We start from the raw sequence: 20,473 nt of genomic DNA on the forward strand, positions 1-20,473 counted from the left end.
AACAACAACCTTTCAGAAAGAGGGCAGCCGGGTGTTTTGCAGCTCCCCAGTTATCCTGAGAGTTTCGAGATGCTTACAAATACTTTTTGCCCAGAGCACCAAAAAAAAAAAAAAAAAAAAAAGTGTATTTCAATGTAATTATAGAAGATAGCTTTCAATATGTCATCTCTATTATAGCGGCTGTAAATTATGAAGGGTTTTTTTTTTTCTCCTGGCGCTGGGAAGTGGTGGCAACACATTTTCCTGAAAGATCTGCTTCGTTCCTTCCCACCCCCACCCCCACCCCCGCCATTCCCCAATGTCAAAATCAAACTCCAGGCAGGGGGCAGAGGCTTGGGGAGGAGGTGGGGGGAGGGCTGAGAGCCGCAATAAAGACAGCGCCAGGCCTTTGGCTCCTGGGTTCAAAGGAAGCCGTGGCAAGAGAAAAGACGCAAAGACGCATCAGCCAGGCTTCCTTCTTGGGGGGATAGAATTGCAGCTGACCCAGATATCTTTAAAAGGTCAGGGAATGTTTCCTTGTCTGCCCGTTATGTAGGTCACGCACGAGGCATGATTCGTAGGGCTCCGGGAAGGTGGTATTATGGTCGGTCACGCGGATGTTCAGAAAAATAAATAAATAACATCTAATCCGCCTATTTCCCCAAGGACCCGGGATAGGCAAACGCCGTTGTCTAGATGGCGGGATGTAAGCTATTCCGAGTTGTGAAGCTGCCTTTGGCAATTGACCGATGGGGATTTGTGTCAATGCCACACGGTGTCCCAAGTATTCTTCTTCTTATGGCTCATCAGGGATTCAGCCAGATATTTCGGCTGGGTTGGGCGTTTCTGTCCACCTATCGAGTCCTTCCCAAGGACCTGGGATAGGCAGGCGTGGACGCTGGACGGCGTTCAAGGTATCGTCACAGGATGTAAGATGTTTCAAGTCAAGCTGCCGTTTGCAATTGACTGATGGGGCTTTTGTGAATGCCTCATGGGGGTATTATGGTTCGTCGCCCACTCAGCCAGATGTTTAGGCTGGATCTGGCATTTTGTCCACTTACTGAGTCTTTCCCAAGGACCTACAATTTTTTATTATTATTATTATTATTGGCCACATCTTCCCATCTCTGCCAGAGACCTCAAGTTTCTGCCTCTCTTTAATCCATCCTTCCAGGTGAGGATTAACATCAACCTTAACACATCTGAATTACAGAGTGAATTTACATGCCATTTAAAAAAAAAAAAAAATTAGAATGGCGTGAATTTATACAGTTCCCCACTGGCTGCCTTCTGGAGCTTCACAAATGTGGTGGAATGTAGTCTGGATTCCCAAGAGGGAGGGGCTCCCAGATCAAGAGACAGCAACGTTTAGATAGTTTGGTTGGGCAAAAGATGGCCAAGATGGGTTCTCTCTAGAAGTTCTCAGAGTATATATTTAACGATGCGAGTAGCTTGCTATAGCCCGGCAAGATTCTGTCTATACGCTGGGAACTGCTAAAAGAATCTCAATGTGTCTTTCTTGGTTTTTTGGAGGCTGACTTCAAACAAGAGAACCACCACCAATGTAACCAAGTGGCGAACCTTCAAGTTCTAACCTGCTCATATTTCTCCAGCTCGGTGTGGTAGATCTGTCTAATCTGCGTCAATTTGGCTCGGTAATCTGAGTGTTCAATAGAATTATCTGAAGTTCCGCCTGAAGCTGCCGCCGCCGCCGCTGCCGCCGCTGATCCACCGCCTTTCTCAGGACCCGAGACTCCTTCCGCGAGAAGCATATTGTCCAACCTCATGAGCTGAGGATCTGGGGGGTCTTCCTCTTGCGCTCCTCGGATGCTGAGACCTTGGGAGAAGGAAAGAAAAAGGAGATCTCCGTTAGCTGCGCACGAAATGTCCACACCTGTATTCATCCCGCCAGTTCTTGAATCGTCTAAACCAGAAGGTGTTGCTGTTCTGTAGAACATCCTTCGTGGGAACATCTGCAACCTTCTAGCTGGTGGGGATTGGCCTTCAAGAAATCACCACTAAGCTGTGGGATAAACAAAGTTTTGGCGTTGTTGTGGTTCAATTGCTAAGTGGTGTCTGACCCTTCGCAACCCCATGGACCACAGTACGTCAGGTCTCTCTGTCCTCCTTATCTCCCTGAAGTTGACCCAAACTCATGTTCACGGCGTCAATGACACCACCTAACCATCTCATCCTCTGCCATCTCCTTCTGCCTTCAATCCTTCCCAACATCGGGGTCTTCTCCAAAGAATATTTAGCATTAGAGCTTTTCGTTTCTGTGTCTACATTTATTCCAGATGGCCAAGTGGCCAACAGCTGGATTAACTCATCTTAAAGCATGGATGCTAAACACAGCATCCTCAAGATGTTTCTGGACTACATCACCCGGCATGCTTTGTTCTTGGCCGTACAGCTGGAAGTTGTAGGGCAACATCTGGTAGGCTACATATTGTGTCCTAAAGCCAAGTTTCACGCCCCGATTTCATTTTTTGTCTAATTCTATTTTTTTAAATTTCATTCCAAAAAAGTTAAAATACAAAACTCCAAGAATAACAACCAGGAAAGAAAAAAAAACGACAAGATGTTGAAAAAAGTGGATTAAAATGAAAACCACATATACACCTATTATGCCCCTTCCTGATTAATACTGAATACTTAATACTGAATACTGATGAATACATTAGTACAATATTAGTTTCCCACCCCTTGCAAAACAGCCCCCTCCCAGATTTTCAAACTAGTAAACCTATTGGCAAATTATTAACCTATCCTCAATGTACTACCCTGTTTCCCCCAAAATAAGACATCTCCTGATAATAAGCCCCAATCGGGCTTTTGAGCACATGGCAATAAGGCCAAGCGCTTATTTCAGGGTTCAAAAACATATAAGACAGGGTCTTATTTTCGGGGAAACACGGTATATTAACGACAAAATAGTAAACAGGAAGAACAATAGTAATGGGGGGAGAGACGAGGTCAGAGTTTCAAAACCCTTGGTTAACAAACTACTATTTTAATCAACTCGTAGAAAAAATTAACCCAGATTTTGTTTTTATTGTAGGTTTTCATGGGTATATAAATGCAGGTTTTGGTATGTTCGGGTCTTTTCCCGTGTAAGATTCAATCTTACACGGGAAAAGACCCGAACATACCAAAACCTGCATACATACATATACATATACATATACATATATATAAAAAGGAAGAAACAGCTGCGATCACACATTGCTCCTAGAAGCACGAAGCTGAAGCCTGAAGATGACGAATGAGACTTCGTCGAAACGTCGCCAAGACATTTCCAATTTTACGTGGGAGAAAACCCGAATAACCAAAGACCTACATACAAACACCCGCAAAAACCTCAGAAAACATATATATATATATAAACACATTTTGTATTGCAAAGGCGAGAGACGTTCTATAAGGCTTTACAACAAGCAGTTTTGGAAGATGAAGGGGGGGTGGGAAATTTGGGAAGCGCTACTATAGAATCTGCCGATATTGTGAAAAGGCAGGAATTCTTTCTATTTCAGAGGGGAACGCAAGACCTGAATATCCAAGGAAATTCCTCAATCTTGGGGGCTAAGTAAAAAAACTCTCTCCTTTTTTTGGGGAGGAGTTGTTCCATCACAGGTAATTCCTCTACCTGTGCTCCACAACTGCTTTGCCCCTGCACAAACCCAGAATTTCAGGGCTCTAAACATATGGTTTGGTGGCAGGAGCATCTGTTTATTAGCGTACAACCCCCCTCCCCTTCCCGGTTCCTCTCTCTTTCTCTCTCTCTCTCTCTTCCCCCCACCCCCCCCAAAAAATGAAAAGCTTTGGCTGCCCAAGAGAAGCTCCCCGAGTTATGCCTTGTCAGCAGTCCCATCTGAACGCCGCAGATCAAGGCTGACAATTTGTACGTTTAATCGGGTTGAGGTGGGCGGGCTGCCAAGATGTTCTCCACACCCGCAAAACACAACAACGTGGAGATTATAATTACCGATGTAAGGAGGAGGGGGGGAGGAAAAACGGTTAAGGCCTCGCTGGACGGCAACCTTCCTTCCCAAAATAAGACCCGCTGTCATTAACCTCTTTCGGAAGGCTTTCAAAATCGTCCTGGCCGATTCCCTGGGTGGGGAGACGACCCCCTGCCCACCCACCCACCCCCACTGTTCCCAGACTTTATGTGTTGATACCTCCTTTTCTGGCATCAATGGGTGTCCGTAATGAACCAAATACAAGCGCCATGCTGGGAATAACCGACTTTTTCAGCATCCACCATCGCAATAGCAGCAATAGCCCTTAGACTTACACACCGCTTCGCAGTGCTTTTACAGCCCTCTCTTAAGCGGTTTACGGAGTAGAGCATATTGCTCCCCAACCATCTGGGTCCTCGTTTTACTGACCTTGGAAGGGTGGAAGGCGGTGGGAGGGAGAGAGGAGGGAGGAAGGAAGGAAGGAAGGGAGGGAGGGAGGAAAGGAGAGAGGAAAGGAGGGAAAAAGGAAAGAAGGAATGGAGGGAGGGAGGAAGGGAGGGAGGGAGAGCAATAGCCCTTAGACTTATATACCACTTCACAGAGCTTTACAGCCCTCTTTAAGCGGTTTACGGAGTAGAGCATATTGCTCCCCAACCATCTGGGTCCTCGTTTTACTGACCTCGGAAGGGTGGAAGGCGGTGGGAGGGAGAGAGGAGGGAGGAAGGAAGGAAGGAAGGGAGGGAGGGAGGGAGGAAAGGAGAGAGGAAAGGAGGGAAAAAGGAAAGAAGGAATGGAGGGAGGGAGGGAGGGAGGGAGGGAGAGCAATAGCCCTTAGACTTATATACCACTTCACAGAGCTTTACAGCCCTCTTTAAGCGGTTTACGGAGTAGAGCATATTGCTCCCCAACCATCTGGGTCCTCGTTTTACTGACCTCGGAAGGGTGGAAGGCGGAGGGAGGGAGAGAGGGGGGAGGAAGGAAGGAAGGAAGGGAGGGAGGGAGGAAAGGAGAGAGGAAAGGAGGGAAAAAGGAAAGAAGGAATGGAGGGAGGGAGGGAGGGAGGGAGGGAGGGAGGAAGGGAGGGAGGGAGAGCAATAGCCCTTAGACTTATATACCACTTCACAGAGCTTTACAGCCCTCTCTTAAGCGGTTTACGGAGTAGAGCATATTGCTCCCCAACCATCTGGGTCCTCGTTTTACTGACCTCGGAAGGGTGGAAGGCAGAGGGAGGGAGAGAGGAGGGAGGAAGGAAGGAAGAAAGGAAGGGAGGAAAGGAGGTCTTTGGGGATGTTGCTTTCAACCCCACCTTCCATGTGTGTGTGGGGGTCTTCGGTGCTCCCTGAACCGGGTGGTTTTCTTGAAGACGTTTCATTACCCAACTAGATAACATCATCAGCGCTAGTGAGGGTGGCTTGCTCCCTGTTTATACATGGTAGTTCTGAGCTTGGCTGTTTTCTCGCAGGCGTTTCGTTACCAAACTAGTAACAGTGCTAGTGTGATCTGCTCCCTGTTTATGTTCAATTGTTCACCCTGCAACCAGCACCCAGACCCTAAATTCAGATAAGCAGGGATTAACACTAGACAAACGAAGTAGGTAACCTCGTAGGTGCTGGAAGGGAGTGGGGTTGTTCCCTGTTTATATAAAGTCACTTGCCCTGTCACTGTTGCCGGAGGTGTGGGTGGTTCCTTGCTTAGGGTATTGTTTTCTGCTTGATTGTTTGTCTGGCGTTAATCCCTGCTTATCTGAACATTGGATGCTGGGTGAGCTACTGAATATAAACAGGGAGCAGATCACACGAGCACTGAAGACGTTACCTAGTTTGCATAATAAACTGAATAATAAACAGGGAGTAAGTCACACTGACTAGCAGCAGTCTTCCTACCACTACTCCTCCTCTTTCTCTTCCACTCCGCAAATCCCGCTTCCTTCTAGCACTGATGATGTTACCTAGTTGGGTAATGAAAGGTCCTCAAGGAAACAAACCCCCTCCTCTTCCTCCTCCTCCTCCCTTCTGATGGGTGTTTCCCAGTTTGGTAATGAAACATCTGCAAAAAAAACCACAGGACACCCCCCCCCCAGCTACAAATATTATCTTCTATCCACATTCTTTTTCCGCTGTTGAAGTGGTTTTAACATCCTCTTTTCGAGCGCGGCCCAGCAGGTGAGGCACCTGCTCGCTTGCTCCCGATTTCTGTCTACGCAGAGCCTCGCTCACCGTTTATTCCCGTACCGGTAAGATCCCGACAAACCGCATCAACAACGGAGGCTCAAACATTTGTTTCGCCACGAACCCGCCTTTGTTATATAAAACCACACAGTTTTAGCCTATCTTTCCGCGGATCCTAATTAGCTGTCTTTCAACCCACCGGCGCACCTGCCTCGGTAGATAACACGGCATTCCCGAGGCCAATAAATAAATTGCAGGTCAAAATTATTACAAAGCCATCCCCTTCGGATTCAAGCCGTCCCCTTCGCCACACGAAAGCCCCCTCCCCACTCCCCGATGCCAAAAGAAACCCTCAAATCCCACTCGAAAGAAACCGTCTGATTACAGGGGCCGTTGGAGTTTAATAATCTGACTGTAATTCAGGCATTTTCAACAGCTCATTAAGGGTTCATTAATATATGGGCCAGCTTTTGAATTATAAATAAGCAGATTAGAAAACCCGCGGTGTCGGAATTGTACGGTTAGGTATGCCGGCTAACGGAATAATATCGCGGCGGTTACAATGAAAGGGCTACCCCAGAGAGCTCTCGGCGCGATAAAAGACAAAAGATTTTTTTTCTCCCCCCCCCCAGCCTTATTTATTAATTCAGTTCCACGTTTCACCTTGAAAGGAGGGTACGCTGGGGTTTTGTTAACCGAGGCTTTAAGTCCGGTGTTTTCAAAGCATGCCCGTCACAAAGAAACACTGAGCCACGATATCCAAGGGTTTAAGGGGTCAGTAAAGAAAGGCCGACGGCGAGGAGGCAGCCAATGTTTCGACCGACCAACTTCCAAGAGGATGCTCCCAGGAAAAAGAAGAAAAAAAAAATCGAGAAATTTCCAGCTCCTTCCTGAGAATTAGGAAAAGAAAAAAGAATAGCCAAATGGAAGAGAGAAGAACCAGCCTAGCACGAAGGGGAAATATCCTGACAGCAAGAACAATTAACGCTTGCTTTCGGAAGTTATGGGTGGCTCCATTACTGGAGATTTTCAACAAGAGATCGGAGGGCCATTGGTCTGAAATGGTATAGAGGGTTTCCTGCCTGGGCAGGGGGTTGGTTTATAACAGCGGTCGCCAACTGGTGGTCCGCAGAAAAATTATTTGCATTTTTTAAATATTGCACTAAATCAGGGGTTCTCAAACTACGGCCCCTGGGCCAGATGCGTGCAATGAACGTTTGTGTTGCTGCAGAGAGTCTCCCCCTTCGGGGTCTTTTTGTGCGGGTCGGAGGGGGGCAAGAAATTCCGACTTGGGGTCTGCTTCAGCCTCCTGGCGCAAGGCTTTGGGCGAAGGCTGGAGGGAAGTTCGCCGCCGCTGGTGGTGAAGAGCCGGAGGGTCTCGTTCCAGTGGGACTGCATCATGGCCTGGAACTGGCTGACCATCTCAGCCCGCTGAGCCTCCAGGTGCCGGTCCCTGGCCTTGCACTCCCGCAGGTCTTCCCTCTGCTAGTCCTCAGTGAGGTGCTTCTACTGAGCCTCCTTCTCGGCCAGATCCAATTTGAATTGAGCCAGCTGTTTTCTGCTTAGCTCCAGCAACTGCTTCCTGTTGGGGCCCTAAGGAGCCCGGGTGGGGAAGCGAGGAGTGGCTGGGAAGGGAAAGGGCGAGTAGAGGCTGGCGAGGCGCCCCTCAACGGGAGTGACATTGAGTTGGCCATACCCACCCAGTCACATGACTATCTTGCCAGGCCCACCCAGCCGGTCATTAGGCAGATCCTATGAGTGGTCCGCGGGATTTAAGATGATGAATTTAGTGGTCCCTGAGGTCCGAAAGGTTGGTGACCCCTGGCTTAGGGTCTCCTGCTTGGATGGGGGGGTTGGACTAGATGACCTACAAGGTCCCTCCCTCTGTTATTAGGCCTCACAGATTAATGCATTGATGGATTCATTCGTGGAATATAGGACGTACGGTCCAAGCCATCCCCTTGGTGCTACTTCCTTCCCCCCTCCCCAAAAAATCCATGTTCTTCCGGACTTTTCACAGTGGGTCTTTGGGATAGCGCTAGCTTAGGGGTCCGGCCCCCTGAAAGCGAGGCGTTTACAACTGTACAACATTCTCAGATTTCCTTGTGGTGTAGTGTTAAGGGGAAAATGTTTGCGCTATCAGCGACATGAAGCAGAGAACGGTCAGGCTATTCGATGTATGTGAAGTTAACTAGCGAATGGAGAAAGCTTTTCAGGGGACATGACGGGTAGTTCTCAAGTTGCAACAGTTAGTACGTTACTACAGGAGGAAATATAGAAACTGAAGCATCAAGAGAGGAAAAGAAAGGATCTCCTTCTCCTTCTCCAAATCTTCCTTCTGCTTCTCCTCCTCCTCCTCCTCCTCATATCTTCCTTCTTCTTATCCTTCTCCGTACCTTCCTTCCTTCTCTTCCTCCTTGTCCTCCTTCTCTTTCTTCATGTCCTTCTCCTCATTGTCTATCTTCTCCTTCCCCTTCTCCTCTTCCTCCTCCTCCATATCTTCCTCCTCTTCCTCCTTGTCCTCTCTCTCTTTCTCCTCCCTATCCTCCTTCTCCTCTTCCTCTTCCTCCTCCTCCTCATCTTCCTCTACCTCTGCCGAATACACAACTCAAGCTTCCGCTGTTCAACTTGTGCAAGTCATAGACTTCAGCTCTACCCCCAAACCATCTTTATCTCCTGCCCTAAGTGGCAAATGCCGCGTGGCAGGAAAGTTGCAAAGCCCAACGCTCCCGTGTGGAGTGGTGACATTCAAATTTTTTTACTACTGGTTCTGTAGGGGTGGCTTGGTGGGCGTGGCTTGGCAGGGGAAGGATACTGCAAAATCTCCATTCCCTCCCCACTCCAGAGAAAGGATACTGCAAAATCCCCATTCCCACCCCACTCCAAGAGAAGGATACTGCAAAATCTCCATTCCCACCCCACTCCAGGAGAAGGATACTGCAAAATCCCCATTCCCTCCTCACTCTGGGGCCAGCCAGAGGTGGCATTTGCCGGTTCTCCGAACTGCTCAAAATTTCTGCTACCGGTTCTCCAGAACCTGTCAGAACCTGCTGGATTTCAACCCCTGCTCCCGTGCCAAAATCGGAAGCGCCACGCCCTTCCTTTTGTGTTTCTCGCCGCGGCTTCTCTCCTGAGTTTTAAGAATTTTTTGGGGTTGGGGACACGGAGGAGGAGGAGGAGGAGGAGGTTTACAAGACAACCATCCGCCCCGTTGCACTGCATGGCACTGAATGCTTGGCACCGACAACAAGGACCGAAAGCTACCTCTGTGCCATGGCAATGCGAAGGCTCCGTTGGATATCGGGCATCTCCCTTCTTGGCCACGTCACAAACGACAACATTCGACGACGTTTTGGTGTGGCACCAATTCTAGAGAAGGTGAGAGAAGGCTGGCCAGCATCTGCCCCCATGGCCAAGGCTGCCTACCGACTAGAAGTCAATGGAATAGAAGTTTTGGGCGACCTCGCGGGTGCCCAAAACAGAAATGGTAAGACAGCATTATCAACAAAGATATGCAAGCCATGGCTCTGCGCCCTGGAGATGCAGCTGATCATGCAAAGTGGCATTCAATGAGGAGGAGGAGGAGGAGGAGGAGGAGGAGGAGGAGGAGGAAGGTCACTAAAAGAAATTACTTATAAGACAGGCTTGGGAGGCCGAACCGCTTGGTGCTCGCAGCCCTTCCTGACTCCATGTCACTTCCACGCCTGCTTAAAGGTGATGGGCTAACATCGGGCACGTTTGTCATGTCAGGTATATTAAATATAACGTGGCGATGCTCTGCACATTTCCCCACCAAGGCGGTTGTCACTTTTGCTTCACTCATTCTCTATTGAGGAAAAATGCAGCACTGGGAATTTACAAGGCTTTTCGGTTAAATGGACATAAATCACAGGTTTCATTCAAAGCGAATAATCACTGCCCATAAAGACCTACTTGTCTGTTACCATATATTACAGCAGAGTTCCTGTGAGCAATAATGCAGCCATTCACGGCAAAAGGAAAACAGAGCGAGACATTAAGAGATGACATGTAATCCTGTTAGGCGCCTGACGTGGGAAGGGAGCCCTGACATTTTTATCATATATGTCCATTTCCATTTGGACAATCAGCAGAATAAAAATGATTACTCCGCCTGGCGGAATCTACCTTCCCTTCCTTAAAACAGGGCCCCGGCGCGATTTGTTTACACGCTGGGAAAGCGGCTGGCGAGGGAATTCATCAATCTCCAGGTTGGAAGGGTTTCACCTTCCGATGCCTCAACAAGGAGATTTCCAAAGTTCCCGTTTCGTGTTTCTTAGATATTCTTCTTGGCCATCCACGACGGAGGGAATCACGGTCAACTCGGAAGCGAAGCGAGCAGCAACGGATCTAAGAAATGGATCAAAACTTTCTTCGCCGCTGAACGTTGATGGAGATTCTCGGTCTATCCAAGCAAGGTGCTTTTTCAAAAGGCAACTGGACTCTGTTTTCCCCCCCGAAGACCTTTCGCTTCTCATCCAGGGAGCTTCCTCGGTTCTGAACAGAAGGAATGGAAGAAGCTTCCTGAATGAGAAGCGAAACGTCTTCAGGGAAAAAACACAAAGTCCAGTTGCCTTTTGAAAAAAAAGCACCTTGGGTGTTCTGTCCCCCCTCGCCTCCGTTCGAGCGATGGCTTAATTAGCCGGCACTATCAGCTCTGGCAGCCAAACTAGCGAGCGTCTGCCAAGTGACTCTGTTATCTCCCTTGAGGCCGATGAGTCACCCGGGAACAAACAGTACTTCAGCTCTAGTTAAGCAGTTAATTTGCCTGCTACGAAGAGGCATAGCAGCCCTTGCTGCTTTTATATCCTGTGGGGTGTGGCTCCATGACTCAGTACTTCCTAGGCCTGCCCCACCCCTGCTTCTGTTGTTCCCGCCTCTCCTGCCTACGAAACCTAGGGTCCAACCAGGCCTGACTGCCATCAGCTGGGTATGGAGGCGTGGCCTGGGTGGGGGAAAGAGTCAGGGGATGGAGGCCTTGTTATCTCCCCCACCTGGCCTGCCTCTGGCTCCTGGAGCTGAGCCAGGGAAGCCGGTGCTCCCGAGGTAAGTCCTGACGGCCCTTCCCCCTCACTTTCCAAGTCACTTTCTGTCAGGGGGCCCGGCTCGGGGGGCGCAGACACAACACTGGGGGTTTATTCCATGCTTAGCTCACTTCTGCAATTCTAGCCCTGTATTCCATTAACGGATGACCATTTCTGATTGATGGAGGATGAATTTTCCACCTCTGCGTAGCCTTTTCACCAGGATTGGGTCGCCAGGTGACTTTCTGGCCACATCCCAAACGCAGAACATCCCCCTCCAAAAAAAAAAAGAATTTTAAGACTCTGTAGTTTATCTTTCAAATATTATAATTCAGCTGGAAGAGAATATTTGTAGTTCAGAGTTGAAATGAGTGGTCCTTGTTTCTCTCTGAGTTTGACGTTTCATTACCCAACTAGGTAACGTCATCAGTGCTACAAGGGTTCGGTCTCTGTTTTTTTTTCCGTATTTGCCCCTTGTGCAAAGGGAGCAAAGCCATCTAGCACTGATGATGTTATCTAGTTGGGTAATGAAATGCCTGCAAGAAAAGAACGCAGCTCAGCGCTATAGTGTATAAACAGGGAGCAAACCTCCTTCTCTCCTACATCTGCAAAAAAAAAAAAAAAACCCACCAAAGCTCAGAGGGCAACAAGGACCCCACAGTATAATTCAGACAGTATCGCCCACAATACATATCACGGCTTTGCTTCTAGAGAAACACCCTTTCTTTACTGGCACGTCTAAGAAAGTTTCTAGTCCACAAGGATATTGATGTTGCCAGCTCAACCACCCACCCCAACACCCACTAAGTTCTAAATAGTTGCCACTGATTAGAAAAATCCTTTGGGAGCTAAAAGATAGCCGATTTTCTTTTTTTAAAGTACCCAATCAAATTTTTAGAACATCCTCCAACTTCTAACCCAGGGGAACCGATCCAGCATTCTAATCCAATAAACAAGGGAAATATACAGCATTTATTAACTCCGAACCCTAATCAAAAACAAGAGACAAAAATCTTGCCAAATTCTAGCAACAGAAGGAAAGCAACGGAGGCTCCTTTGAGATTGGAGAATCCTGGCTAAATATTCTTAGTCTGAAAGCTTACAACCTCAAAATATAAAAATAAAATGTTTTTCCCCCCCCCCACAAAAAAAAACTCCCAAATCTTTCCTACGGATTACTGGTTTAACCAGATTTATAGCTCTGGCATTCTTCTTTTTCATGGGAACATGAAATAACTTTTTATATAGATACTGAGAAATATACACTAACTGGCGGACCATATATATATATATATATATATATATATATTTGTTTTCTGAGGTTTTCACGGGTGTTTGTATGTAGGTTATATATATAAAAATTGAGTTCTTTCCTGGGTTTTTTTATGTTGGTTACATTTATGACCAGCGATAAATTGCTGCCAGGTTTGCCTGTTTTATGGCTTCATTCTCCTTTCAGTTTCTGCCAACCGACCTCTGAGTTCCTGGCAGTTTTCACTGGTCTTTTTTTTTCTTGCTTGGAATTCCCACTTAGCACTAAAATGCTGCCTTCGGTCAGCCCAGGTTGCAACGAATAAGGAGAGAGAGAGAGAGAGAGAGTCATACTTTCTGGTCAGATCTTTGTTTCACTGCACGGAGAATCTTGGGAGCAGTGGGTTCAATAAAACTTAAAAAGGGTTATTAAATAGCTTGCTTTCCAGTTATGTTCTGAAAGCAAGAAAGAAAAACGAGAGAAGAACCCACGAAGAGAAGTTAGCCGTAGTACCCACAGCACCACGAAGCAAACATAGAGTAAACAAAGAGTTGGAAGGGACCCTGGAGGTCTTCTAGTCCAACCCCCTGCTCAGGCAGGAAACCCTACCTCACTTCAGACAAATGGTTATCCAACCTCTTCTTAAAAACTTCCAGTGTTGGAGCATTCGCAACTTCTGGAGGCAAGTTGTTCCACTGGTTAATTGTTCTAACTGTCAGGAAATTTCTCCGAAGTTGCTTCTCTCCTTGATTAGTTTCCACCCATTGCTTCTTGTCCTACCTTCAGGGGCTTTGGAGAATAGCATGACCCCTCTGTTTTTGTGGCTGCCCCTTAGATATTGGAAAATTGCTATCATGTTACCCTTAGTTCTTGTTTTTTAAACTAGACACAAGAAGAAGTTTTTCCCCCCGAATGCCATCACTCTGCTAAACAAATCATTCCCTCAACGCTGTCAAACTATTCACTAAGTCTGCACTACTATTAATCTTCTCATCGTTCCCATCTCCTCCCACTTATGACTATAACTTTGTTGCTGGTATCCTTACGATTTATACTGATATTGATTGTTTCCCGATTGCTATTTGTACCCTATGACTATCATTAAGTGTTGTACCTTATGATTCTTGATGAACGTATCTTTTCTTTTATGTACACTGAGAGCATATGCACCAAGACAAATTACTTGTGTGTCCAATCACACTTGGCCAATAAAAAATTCTATTCTATTCTATTCTATTCTATTCTATTCTATTCTATTCTATTCTATTCTATTCTATTCTATTCTATGATTCTTCATGAAGGTATCTTGTCTTTTATGTACACTGAGAGCATTTGCACCAAGACAAATTCCTTGTGTGTCCAATCGGCTAATCCAGTCCGAACCGGGAACATTTCACCCCGGCGCATGTCCAGTGGGTTAAAATTCTCCTTCCAAGCGGTTGCCACCATTCTCCGTTTTTCCAATCTCAAGAGGAACATTTGCGCTTCTCTATTTGAAGGCCTCTGATGAGCTCTATAAGAGGAGGGCCCTTCCCAATTCATCTACATTCCACAGCATTGCACAAAGTTTTATGAGCATGATTATAAAAGGATACAATCTCCCTTTGTCATTTAAACTATTCTGTGACACACAATTTTAATGCCAAAGCTCTTGTAAATTTCACGTTCGTGTAAACAAGCCAGTAATTTTCAAAAGCTAGACTCCCCTAATAAAACAAAATGATTTGGAAGGCCCAGCAGAATCAAGAATCTAAAAATTATGGACATACTCACCAATCTAAATCTGATCTGTGTCAGCTTTATAATTTCCTCGCCTTTTCTTTTGGCAGATAAAGTAAAAAATAAATAAAAAATCCAAGGTGCGTAATCTATTTCCTGAGCTTCTTATAATCTCTTTCATCATTTTTGTTTGTTTTATTTATTGTTTTGAAGCTTTTGACTTTGTGATCCTCTTGAACAATCTGGGCTATTAGATTTTGTAGAACAGCAGACAAAATTGGGTGGCGGAATTAAGGGCGTCATCAGCTTAGAATCGTTATGCTACCAAGTCCAACCACACTTTGAATTCCATTAATTCTGGTGCCAATTTAACACTGAACTTGAGTTGACTAGGTTCTTGTGTATAGGCTTGGCCAATAAATCCTGAATTATGACTTAACATATGGTCCTGATCCTTTGCGCCTAGCATTAATCTGGTCTACTCAAGTTCAATACTAAATTGGCAGAATTACAGAAAAGGATCGATGGAATCCAAGAGGGCTTGGGCTCAGACCATTTCTGGCAATGTAATGACTCTAAGCTTATGACGTGCTTCACTCCGCCCTCCCAGCTCTGCCTGTTCTCTTAAGGTTTCAAGACATTGTCTTTATCCAAAAGACTGAAAAATCTACATTTCTTAACATCTTCAGGTTTTCTTAAGCTTGTCCAAGGGACCGAAACAAAGCAGGGTTGGGTTGATTTACAGTTAGGTAGGAGAAACCAAGGAAGCAGATTAACCTTGAACAAATATCTCAAAATCAAGTGGTGGTAAACTGCTTGTATGTCCTGGCCAAGTAAACTACATAGATATCTCAATTAAATCTCCTAGAAACATAGTGATTTTCTCTCCTCTATAACATCTCTCCCTCCCCCCCTTCTCTCTCTCTCTCTCTCTCTTTCTCTCTCTCCCTCCCTCTCTCTCTCGCCCTCCCTCCCTCCCTCCCTCCTATATGTGCACAATTGGAGTTATCTTTCCAAAAGATAACCCTTCTTGGATGAGATCTCATGACAAGGTAGGATCATGAAATAATTACTTAATAAATTGTACTACCAAGCTAACTCTATTAAATGTTTGGTTGAAGCGAACCAGAGTACCTATAAGTAGACAGATAATTTTATTTTAGGGTCTTTTGATGAACTGGGCTGGTGAAGCCCGGTCTTTTAAAATACGTGGAGGTCTAAAACTAGGAGTTCACAATCTGTACAGATGCCAAAATGCAAGTCCATGAAACTCTGAATTTGAGTTCGGTCTCAGAAGAAGCATTGCCGCAAAAGAAAACTCAGAAGGCCCCTTCCAAAGCCTGAAGTTCATTGGCAGATCATGCCGAAAAATAATAATAAAGGGAAAGATGCCTTTTTTCCCCCCTGAATTTGAGTTCTATCTCAAAAGAAGCATTCTCTCTCTCCTTTCTCTTTCTCTCTCTCCTCTCTCTCCCTCCTCTCTTTCTCTCTCTCTCTCTCCTCTCTCTCCTCTTTCTCTCTCTCCTCTCTCTCCCTCCTCTCTTCCTCTCTCTCTCCTCTTTCTCTCTCTCTCTCCTCTCTCTCTCCTCTCTCCTCTTTCTCTCTCTCCTCTCTCCTTTCTCTGTCTCTGTCTCTTTCTCTCCTCTCTCTGTCTCTCTCTCTCTGTGTCTCTCTCTCTCCTCTTTCTCTCTCTCTCTCCTCTCTCTCCTCTCTCTCCTCTCTCTCCTCTCTCTCCCTCCTCTCTTCCTCTCTCTCTCCTCTTTCTCTCTCTCCTCCTCTCTCTCCTCTCTCTCTCCTCTCCTCCTCCTCTCTCTTCTCTCTCTCTCTCTCTCTCTCTCCTCTTTCTCTCCTCTCTCTCTCTTCTCTCTCCTCTCCTCCTCTCTCTCCTCTCTCTCTCTCTCCTCTATCTCTCCTCTCTCTCTCTTTCTCCTCCCTCCTCTCTCTTTCTTTCCTCTCCTCCTCTCTCTTTCTCTCTCTCTCTCTCCTCTCTCTCTCCTCTCTCTTCTCTCTCTTCTCTCTCTCTCTTTCTTTCTCTCCTCTCTCTCTCTCTCACACACACACAGACACACACAAATACACCCAAACTCAGAATGCCTGTTCCAAAGCATTCAGAGAGAACTTTCTTTGGCAGACCGTGCCAAACATAAATAGAAATATCCATTTTCTCCTTGGTGCTATTTTCCAACGCCGCCCCCTCTCCCTTCATTTAGGTAGACTTCATTTGACTTTAACTTGTGATATATCACCGTAAGATTTCTTGAATTGTACAAGAATATTAGAAGCCCCAATTGTCAGAAGGAAGCCCTCGTGTAATATCATACCCCTTTCTTTTTCCACTTTGTCTGCAGAATATTGTACATTTCCAAAAAGATAACATCCATCTTCGGCGGACAGGAAAAGCAAGAGGGAGTAAGAGATGAATGAAGCCGAATTCTCACACCCTCCAGAAATTCAACTCCCGGCCAACGGGTTCATCGTCCCAGGGAATTGCGAGAACTGCAATCGCAGCACATCTGGAGGTCACCAGATGGTGGAAGCTTGCTTGAACACTAATCAAACAGCCATCAGAAGGTGAGGAGAGTTGAAGATGCGTGGAAAAGAGCTGCCCTCTTCTTCCCTTTAGACGCAGGACACAAAGTTAAGCTTTCCAATATTCAAAATCTCATACCAAGAGTCTGAGCGTCACAGGTTGACGTCCCTTGGCCAAAGGAAAGTAGTTTGGTGTGAGCTGAGAGGTTTTTTTTGTGTGTGTGTTTTTTTTTTAAGGAAGGTAGATGTGGTGGAAACTGGCCTTGAGTTATGGGAGAGGGGAGTAAAGAGAAACATCAGTCTTGGATCGTTGCTATACAGGAAGCACAGAAAGGTTCCTCCCTAATTCTTCACAGCTTTTATCAGATAGTCATACAGAGCGTGCTTTATCCTGGCAAGATTCTGTCTATTAGGCAATCAGCAATAAAGAAACATTTTATGCAAATGTGCTTTATCCTGGCAAGATTCTGTCTATTAGGCGATCGGCAATAGAGAAACTACTTATGCAAATGTGCTTTATCCTGGCAAGATTCTGTCTATTCGGCAATCAGCAATAAACAAACTCCTTATGAAAGTGTGCTTTATCCTGGCAAGATTCTGTCTATTCGGCAATCAGCAATAAACAAACTACTCTGAGCATTAACATGTGTCGTTCTTTCCCACGCCCGACAGGAGGTGATTCCGCACAAGACCATAAGCATGTAGGGAAAAAGGAGGGCATGCCGGAAGATATCTCTATAGTGATACAAAAGGTGCTGGATGTAGAATATAATAATAATAGGAAGGAAAAGCAGAGGGGGATTGGTATTCCAGATGTTACACTATATGTTGCTGGAGTGAACATCACCCAATGAAAGTGGAACTCACAAGTCCAGAGCTTCCAACTGAGAGGAGGAGAAAGACTGGGAAGGAAGGAAGGAAGGAAGGAAGGGAGGGAGGGAGGCAGGAAGGCAGGAAGGAAGGAAAAATATGGAAAATATCCAGGGAGGAAGGAAGGAAGGAGGGAAAGAGAAAATATGGAAAATATCCAGGGAGGGAAGGAAGGAAGGAAGGAAGGAAGGAAGGAGGAGGGAGGAGGGAGGGAGGCAGGCAGGCAGGCAGGCAGGCAGGAAGGAAGGAAGGAAGGAAGGAAGGAAGGAAGGAAGGAAGGAAGGAAGGAAAAATATGGAAAATATCCAGGGAGGAAGGAAGGAAGGAGGGAAAGAGAAAATATGGAAAATATCCAGGGAGGGAAGGAAGGAAGGAAGGAAGGAAGGGAGGAAAAATATGGAAAATATCCAGGGAGGAAGGAAGGAAAGAGAAAATATGGAAAATATCCAGGGAGGGAAGAAGGAAGGAAGGAAGGAAGGAAGGAAGGAAGGAAGGAAGGAAGGAAGGAAGGAAGGAGAATATTCAGGCAGGTAAGAAGGGATGGAGGAAGGGACCAGGGAAAGGAAAGGAGCGAGGGAGGGAGGGAGCAAGCTTTCATATCCTCAAGGTAATAAAAATCCAGCTTGGAATTCTTTCTCCCCTCCCCCTCTTATCTAAAGAGCCTAAAGACACCATTTTCATGGAACGGATGAGAGAGGGCAATAACAAGCAGTTTTTCTAACCTGTCAGTAAAAAAAAATTAAAAATTAAAAATAACCTCCCTCCACCACCCTCCACCCCCCCACCCCCACCCCTCTCTTCTCTCAATAACCCGCTTCTCTTCTCCTCCTTTGTTTTCCCCCAAGTGGCCACTTCAGGTGGAATAGCGAGAAATGTCAGCTTTGATCCGAGCTGGCGTGGATGGTTAAGCTCCAAGACCTTAAGAGCGAGGCCAGACCCACCGCAGCCAAGCCAACCTTGGCAATAACCGTCTCGGCAGAAAATTATGAGCCGGCTCCATAAATCCCAGCCTCTTCCTCTTCACTCCGGGCTCGTTACAGCTCTCCCGGATTCTCTGGGCAGCCGTAATTCTGCCAGCAGCTATCCCGGAATCACCTTGTCAATACCCTGCGGTGCCCGCCTCTCCAACTACCGCTGCCCCTAGTAGGCTGCGCTCGGATGCGATTTTGGCTGACCTTTAATCTGAGGCAACTTTACTCTCATCACCAAAGTGTAAGTTGGAGAGCCATAAAGGGGCAACCCCTGCACGGGCAAGAGGGAACGCTAAAGCTCTCCTAACTGGGAAGCTAACCTTTGATAATGGCTTTCCGCATCGATGGGAGGAAGAGAGGGGGGAGAAGAGAGAGAGAGAGAGAGGAAAGGAAGGAGGGAGGGAGGGAGAAGAGGGGAAGGGGAGAGAGAGGCTCAGGCAGGAAACAAACAACGGTGGTCTCTGCAAAGGAGAGCGTAAGGTAGCCCTTGTGTTAAAAGATTTGGGGGTGGGGGGGATGGAGAGGGTGGGGGGAAAGAACCAAAGAGGAAGCAATAGCGAGGGTTATCTGTCCGTTCAATTTCACCTCTCCTTCGGGTTTTGCATTTGATAGCCGGTGGGAAAGGGTGTTTTTGTAGGTCTGGGTTGAATTATGGGGGTCCCTGGTGCTCTCTGAGCTGGGTGGTTTAACATTATCAGTGGTAGAAGGGGTTGGAGGAAGAGGAGGAGGAGGAGGAGGAGGAGGAGGAGGAGGAGGAGGAGGAGGAGGAGGAGGAGGAGGAAGATTGTGAGATCCTTAGTGTTCTCTGAGCTACCATTATCAGTGGTAAAAAGGGTTGGAGGAAGAGGAGGAGGAGGAGGAGAAGGAGGAGGGGGGGAAGATTGTGAGATCCTTAGTGTTCTCTGAGCTACCATTATCAGTGGTAGAAGGGGTTGGAGGAAGAGGAGGAGGAGGAGGAGGAGGAGGGGGAGGAGGAGGAGGAGGAGGAGGAGGAGGAGGAGGAGGAGGAGGAGGAGGAGGAGAATTGTGAGATCCTTAGTGTTCTCTGAGCTACCATTATCAGTGGTAGAAGGGGTTGGAGGAAGAGGAGGAGGAGGAGGAGGAGGAGATTGTGAGATCCTTAGTGTTCTCTGAGCTACCATTATCAGTGGTAGAAGGGGTTGGAGGAAGAGGAGGAGGAGGAGGAGGAGGAGGGGGAGGAGGGAGGAGGAGGAGGAAGAGGAGGGAGGAGGAGGAAGATTGTGAGATCCTTAGTGTTCTCCGAGCTACCATTATCAGTGGTAGAAGGGGTTGGAGGAGGAGGAGGAGGAGGAGGAGGAGGAGGAGGAGGAGAATTGTGAGATCCTTAGTGTTCTCTGAGCTGGGTGGTTTCCTTGCAGATGTTCCATGACCCAATTAGGTAACATTACCAGTGAAGTGTTAGAAGGGAATGGTGCTTGCATTTTTCCAGATGTTGCAATGTAGTTCTTGGTTCATGACAGCTGCCACAGAACCGCCAAACAATATAAGGAAAGCTACTGGCAATTGTAGTTAAGATATTGCAGGTTTCAGGGAAGGAGGGAGGGAGGGAGGGAGGGAGGAAAGAAGGAAGGAGGGAAGATGGGAAGGGAGGGAGGGAAGATGAAAGGAAGGAAGAATATGGGAATGAGGGAATGAGAGATGGAGGGAGGAAGGAAGGAAGAATATGGGAATGAGGGAATGAGAGAGGGAGGGAGGGAGAAAAGGAGGGAGGAAGGAAGGAAGAAAGGAAAGAAGAAAGGAAGGGAGGGAGGGAGGAAGGATGGATGTGGGATGAGGGGGAGAGGGGAGGGAGGGAGGAAGAATATGGGAATGAGAGATGGAGGGAGGGATAAAAGGAGGGAGGGAGGAAGGAAGAAAGGAAAGAAGAAAGGAAGGGAGGGAGGGAGGAAGGATGAATATGGGAATGAGGGGGAGAGGGGAGGGAGGGAGGAAGAAGAATATGGGAATGAGGGAATGAGGG

At 46.9% G+C, this 20,473-nt stretch overlaps 1 protein-coding gene across 4 annotated transcripts in view; it reads right to left on the minus strand.

Moving 5' to 3' along the window:
- PBX3 (PBX homeobox 3) overlaps window positions 1-20,473 on the minus strand; it is a 181,917-nt gene that overhangs the window by 27,641 nt on the left and 133,803 nt on the right. For all 4 annotated transcript variants that reach the window (XM_058159062.1, XM_058159064.1, XM_058159061.1 and 1 more), the window contains one exon: window positions 1,575-1,816. In XM_058159062.1, the coding sequence (XP_058015045.1) occupies window positions 1,575-1,816 (242 nt within the window). The remainder of the gene's footprint in view (window positions 1-1,574; window positions 1,817-20,473) is intronic.

This window comes from Ahaetulla prasina, chromosome 16 (genome assembly GCF_028640845.1).
Source record: "Ahaetulla prasina isolate Xishuangbanna chromosome 16, ASM2864084v1, whole genome shotgun sequence".
In the NCBI taxonomy this organism is placed as follows: Eukaryota; Metazoa; Chordata; class Lepidosauria; order Squamata; family Colubridae; genus Ahaetulla; species Ahaetulla prasina.